The sequence below is a fragment of the Branchiostoma belcheri genome, unplaced genomic scaffold (assembly GCF_001625305.1).
Source record: "Branchiostoma belcheri isolate BF01 breed outbred unplaced genomic scaffold, Haploidv18h27 scaffold3, whole genome shotgun sequence".
Lineage (NCBI taxonomy): Eukaryota > Metazoa > Chordata > Leptocardii > Amphioxiformes > Branchiostomatidae > Branchiostoma > Branchiostoma belcheri.
Window position 1 is genome coordinate 1,316,200 of NW_017803909.1, and position 6,589 is coordinate 1,322,788.

Sequence of the window (6,589 nt, forward strand, 5' to 3'; positions counted from 1 at the left end):
CAGATTTTTAGCAGTACATATACTCAATTTCTTTCCTGTTTTCCTCAGAGTTGGACTAAGTTCAAAATTAAACTGCTGGCTTAGCTGGACATGTTTACCTGTTACCATTTGCACACCTGTGCGTGACGGTAACCCCTCCCACTGAACCACTGCCTTGGCAGAATCTTGTTGACATAGCTCAGGTAAAGTGTGCACCTTGTCAACACAGCCTGCCACAGTTTGCACACAACAGTTACTGATAAGCAACCATCCAGTTCCCCAATTGCAAAACTTAAGGGTTCTTCCCTTCCATGCAGAGAAGCTTGAGATGTTCAACAAGACATGAAACAAGCAAAGCTCCTTAGCTTTACTTGGCAGAGTGGACTTTTGATATGTCACCTGGTGGCTTCTACAACAACCAACTGTTCTAAATGCACTCAATGTGTTTATCTGTCCAAGATAGAACAACATAGGTTCAGGAATTGACAATGTGAAAAATTAAAGCATGGTGACATCACTCACTGTAGTTCTTAGAAGATTAAACCTTTTTGTAACGATTAGAAAAATTATTTACAGTCACTGAACAACAACAACCTATCATAAACAGCTGCAATTTTCTTTCTTTTTACCCGGTATTCTACTCTGAAAACAGCACTTGATGGATCATCAAGTACTGGTGACAAAAAATACATATCAGTGAACTGAAATTTGAAGCTGCTTTCATTGAGAAGAATTTGGCATGTATTGCCTTCATGCTTCACACTTCCCTTCACCACAATGTGACGGTACAAAATAGATTATTTTCACAAGTGGCCTAGCATCCTGCAATAGGTGGCTAGTGGGTGTCATTCCAGTTTGCCCATAATTCCTTGACTATCTCTTGCATCATTTCAAACGAAATCATATCCTGCACCTTCCCACCTAACAGCTTGAACATATCCTGGTTAATGCGTTGTTATAAATTGCAGTGGGAGACTGTCACTTGGTAATTTGTACTAACCACATCATTCTCATGTTGCTGACCGGGCTACCAGGACTAAGAAGGTGGTTGACCAAACTCAAATGAGATTACAAAAAGCTTGCAGCTGTTTTGCTTCATTCATACAGCAATATATCACATCTACTAACTGGAAATGATTTTAACTTATATGTGAAATCTTTTCTTCTGCTATTTCTGAGCCTATCTCTTCTGAACAATAGTTTATTTTGAGATGGGGTATGGTAAATTTTATATCCCAAGAAAGGATTTGCGTGTATGCTTGACATTGCCCTTTCGAGTTAGTGCAAGACAATAGAAGTTCTGCCTTTGAATATGAACTTGAAACCTACAACCAACCTCTGTGGTTCAGCCTTTGTATTGAAATTTGAAGAGCTTACAAAAAGACTGCAATATCTGCCTAGCTTGCTTGTCCTTGTCCCAGGTGACTATGAATTTCCTAACTGCTGGAATAATGCTTGTATCTGGGCTAAATGGCCCAATTTAATGTACAGCACTACTGCATCATGGGACATCTGCAAAGTCTGAAAAACAACCTTTACTGGACCATACCATTTCATGCACCCTTAAAGGGGGATTTCTGATTTGCAAACTAACTGTCTCATTGTGGAAACTTTCTTGCAACCCTTGAGCTCTTAAACCCTGGGATAAGGGTAGAACTTGACTTTGCATCTAGGGAAAATCAGGTGGACTGCGAGGCATCTGCGGTTACTTGGGTGTGAAATTACAGGAGCATTGTTTGCACAAGCCTAACCGCAGCTGGGACTTGAACAATAGCCTCTCGGAGCCGGCGAAATCCCCATTGCATCACCTGGATATTCTCTACAGCTCTCAGTGGTGAAGTGCTCAAGTGCACGGTTTTGTGGTGACTTTTTTTTATCAAGGGTTACCAACGAAGGGAAGACCCAGACAGCTATTTCTGCGTAACGATGAAATGTGATCCACTTGTTTTTCAGTACTTGGTGTCCCACTGGACAGCCGGGGCCACACGGTGCCGAAAGATGGCCTCGATTTGTGCAAACACCGGACAGCAAACTTTGTTTTCCTCTACTTGTTTTCTGACTTTCGAACAGCCGGCCAGGCACAACAATGTCGACTACTTTTGTCGCACTCAAGTAGATGCAACTACAAATTATAATTTAGTCTTTGATATTACATAATGAGCTTTAAACATTTACACATGTTGTATAGTGCACAATACACACCATTCTGTATCTGTGGTGGAACAAGATAAGCTGATGTATTACCAACTAAAAAACAACAACATGTTTTTATCGATGTAAGCTGGCAACGAAGCTGGTGCAAATGCCGGAGGCCAGAAAAACAACTCCGAAAAAAACAACAAGCCTCCGGCCACTGCTGATATACGAACATTTTTGCTCACATTTCTCGTTCAAGATATTCCAAACAATCACTATGCAATTCCAAAACGTTTGTACAACGGCAGCTGTGTGTGTCAAGAAAAACAGAAGTCTGGAAAACATCTCTTCTCGCGTGTGTCGGCAGAAATCTGCTGGTTAAGCGGTTTGGTCGCCGAACGAAGGTCAGCGGGGAGGCACGGAAAGTGAAAAACAACTTTGATGGATGGCCCGAGTGGCAGCGGGACAGAATGGGGGGAGGGGGTTCCTCAAACAAAAGCATGGCATTATCCAGCTATTATTTCTCCATTTAGAACGTGATAGATGGGGTGGAAATGACACTTGTTTTAAATACTTGGACGAGGTTACCTGAGTTTTTTGATGCTGGCGAAAATTTGAATTTTTTTCTGGCCGAGGCGAAGTGTACCGTTCCAGAGAAACACGCTTCCGGGTCTGCCGGCAGTGATTTCGCAACTCTCACTATGAATGAGTAATCTTCCCCTTTACCACGAGGGCAAGTCTACACATACTGCTAGAAATTTTTAATGTGCATTTCTCACCTGGTGGCCTCCTGCAGAAGGAGGTGGGGTGGGACGAAGAACTTTACTCTGAACCGAAGACGGTAAGGTGGTGGGCCGTCCAGTTGCCGGCTCAGGCGGTTACGGGTGTTGAGCCACAGTGGTCGGGAGTCGGTGCCCTTGCCACCCGAGTACTGCAGCCCGAAGTAATCGACCTCCACGATTCCGAGCTTCTTGCATACCTGTAAGATGCAACGAGATTACATATGATCAGCTGTGGGTTCAGGGAAAATTCGAGACTTATCCTACAGCCCTGATAGTGATATACCTGTGCCGCTATACACTACGGGCTGACTGAACTTGTTTACGAGAAAGCACATCCAGCTCTCTGAACTCACCTAAAATATGCGAAATTTAAGACAAAATATGCCACATAACAGGCCTAAGTGCAATCAATCAAGTAGCCATAATATCTGAGAGAAACTTGACAAAGGCAGCAATAAGTTCATTGAACAATTACAAGTACGGGCTCGTACCTTGTCAAGGCATTCCTGTCCACAGGCCTTCGGTCCAAGTTCCACCTCCAGCAGGACGGAATCCGGGCGCGACACGAAGCACCACATGTTGTTGAAAATGTACAGCTACGAGAATAAAACAACTACGAGCCTACTGGCACTAAGACATAAAGGGTGAGAATGAAAAAGGTCCGGCAGATGAGCTCAAACAGAACTGAAGTGCAACGGAAAATATCCCTCGCTACAGCAGAAGCAGGCTGGCGTCCCACGCGTAAGCCACGCCTCACGCCGCAAAAGGGCCAATCCACGTGCGGGGATTTAAATTTTTGACCAATGGGCGTACGAGGAGGCGCGGCTAGCCACTAGCTATTACATCATGGTGAAGTTGTTTACTTCAAAACGGGCGATCAGCTGGCGGAGGGCAGGGGGAGAGCCGTTAGTCAAGCGAGATGGAGGCATTGCTTGGGCGGAAAGGAGTACGTGTCCTCGTGCGCACTGACATTTAATCACACAGCAACATGTTAAGATAAAATTGACGAAAGTAAAATAATTTTCTGCATGGGACATTGTAGCAACCGAGCTATCAATGCCCGTAACGCGTCCACATAGACTATTATAATTTATGCGCTGTCTATATTGTCCGATTTCCTTAAACACGCCCTATGACAGGTGGTTCATACAGGTGATTACTCATTAGCACAGTATTTCCACCTCGACCGCCCGGTCAAATGTCCGGTAGGTCACAGGTAAGGTACTGAGCGGAAGATGATCACCCCACTATAGTTGCAGTAATGGTCGGTCCCTCTCTTTCCTCAGCTGATAGGTCCCGGATGTAAGCCTGCTGTCCATGTGATCGCGGGATGATCAGGCGTGACTCAAGGTTTCAGCTCACAAAAAACTCCCATTATTTCGCAATGACTGACGAAGGGTGTTCCCCGCGCTGGGCTTCCCAGATGTAACAATTCGCGTGACAGTCTGTTGTAACATGTCTGCATGACATCATATCGTGTACATTTCATGGCTTTATTCGTGACCAGAATAAAAGAATTGCGAAGGACTACCTATTAGGAAGGAAGAGAAGTAAAAAACTTCAAAAAGACAAGTGCAACGCCTTGATAAGCTCCTCGCTTTGACGACCTTGTCATCATCAAGGTCGTGATATAAGAAATGTCATTGCCAGTCAATGCCTTTCTCAGCAATGTTGTAACGTTAATAACACGTTAGACCTGTAAGGTTATAATTTGCTTCAACATTTGTGGCACTTCAACTCGTCACACGGACCGGGTGCGACATTTGGCTTTGATATTTCTGATATTCGTCAGCGTGCTGCAGAGAATATGACAGTGAAAGGTTAGCGTTACAGCAGAATTGTGTATTCGGGTCGTTGCACGTTTATGGTCACGTTTTAGGAGTACACTCAAAAGAAAAGAGTTATTTTGTTCTAACTCGACCGTAATCGACAAGTTGACAGTACCACTACTTCCTTCTTGATCAAGCGCCATGGTGTCGGGAAGAAAGAGGGGTCAGGTGTAGACAGTGTGAACTCCCAATGACGGCAAGTTTCAACATAGAAGTATTAGTCATGGCTTTGCTATCCAAAATGAATTGTCGTTTCTAATTTCCTTTGAGGGTGTGACGTGCCTTCAACGTCCTGCCACTTTTTAAGTCAAGCGGCTGTATCTGTTGAGGACTCACATGCACACCCGCCCTGTGTTCTAGACCAGACATTACTACGGACGTCATTAATGTATTGTTGAAAGGTGACAACCCCGCCTAGAATGTACATAACTGTTAACGTTAAATGGTTTCCAGTGAAGGGTTTACGACGTGGTGTGTAGCACGCGCTCTCTCTTTCTCTCTTCACTCTGACTGTTTCTTTCACTGATGATTATTCGTTGACTTTAAAACTTGCAATTTAGACATCGTAGCTTTATTTCTTTCACTTTTGGTGGTAACGTTATAGGCTATATATAACTATATATAGCTGATGCGTCCAGATAGGAAATTTTGTACACATATATGATTACTTGATGCGGCGTCATCTTCAAACTGATGTGGATGTTGGAACGTCCGCCCGTCCTGAGTGCGGAAAGTTCTTGACTTTTTCGAGAAATTTCCTGAAGACTTGGCACAATATTTAGCAGCCCTGCACATGTACCAGAAACAATATATTTTGTAAGGCAATAAAATTCCAAATTAGGGTATTTCCAATAGCAGACATGAAAGAGGAAGTTTGCATGTCTAGGCTTGTCTGCCAATCATTATATCATACTCACGAAAGTTTTCCCTTAATTTTTATATCCTCTTTGCTCCAATACTACATGTCAGTGTACGATTGCATGCATTATCCAAGTGCACTTGTAAAGCTTAAGTTCAACACCAGCTTGATGTAATTATGATTAATATCCCAACTCTTCCATTTCCTTCTTTGGAGGGCAGGGTACTGATATGCAAGTCCAGTCTACTCAGTGAGATGCACACAGCAAAGTAAGTCTGCCACGAACATACATGTGACACGGTGGCGATACAAGCATGAGATTGGCTCTACCGGACTAACTTAGTAAGACCACGGGTTCAAAAACAGTAGAATTTAGCCAAATAGCTTAGAGGGAATATTACAGACAATACATTACGGTAACATCATCCCGCGGCTTGACTCTACTCGCCAAATATTTCCCGTTTTCGCAGAATCCTACAATCCGTATACTAGTATGAGGGTCTGCATGCCCTTTTTCGTTAACCGTTATGGGCTATTTTAATTCACCGTTAATCGTTGCCGGCCTGCTCTAATTCAACGTTAAGCGTTATCGGTATATTCTTCGTGAAGCGTTATTGGTCCTTTTAATTCAACGTAAAACGTTATTTGTCATCCTAAATTCAGCGTTAAGCGTTAATGAATAATTCTTCGTTACGCCTAATTTTGCCTTTCAAAGTGCAGGAAAATGTGTCATTGAAGGTTTAAAAATACAAAATTTCCCGGGGGAGAATGCTCCCGGACCCCCCTACATTGCTCGCGCCTTTGGCGCTCGACTCGCGCTTCTGCGCTCGGTCCCTTCGGCTCCGAGCCAGAACCAGCTTTCCCGTCAATTTCCGGAAGTTTGCGGAGAGTTACAGATTTTTTAACGAATCCATCAACGTTAACCTTGACAGGCAAATTAACAAAATCTTGAGTAAAAACATGTAAACATCAGAAGGACCGACAAACACTCTCAACACCATGAT

At 43.5% G+C, this 6,589-nt stretch overlaps 1 protein-coding gene across 1 annotated transcript in view; it reads right to left on the reverse strand.

Annotated features, from left to right (window-relative positions):
• LOC109473819 (E3 ubiquitin-protein ligase MYLIP-like) overlaps nucleotides 1–3,626 on the reverse strand; it is a 10,805-nt gene extending 7,179 nt beyond the window's left edge. The window contains exons 1-2 of the mRNA XM_019773899.1: nucleotides 3,389–3,626; nucleotides 2,895–3,094 (exon numbers count right to left, since the gene is read on the reverse strand). Of these exons, the coding sequence (XP_019629458.1) occupies nucleotides 2,895–3,094; nucleotides 3,389–3,475 (287 nt within the window). The 5' untranslated portion in view covers nucleotides 3,476–3,626. The remainder of the gene's footprint in view (nucleotides 1–2,894; nucleotides 3,095–3,388) is intronic.
• Between the last annotated feature and the right edge of the window lie 2,963 nt (nucleotides 3,627–6,589).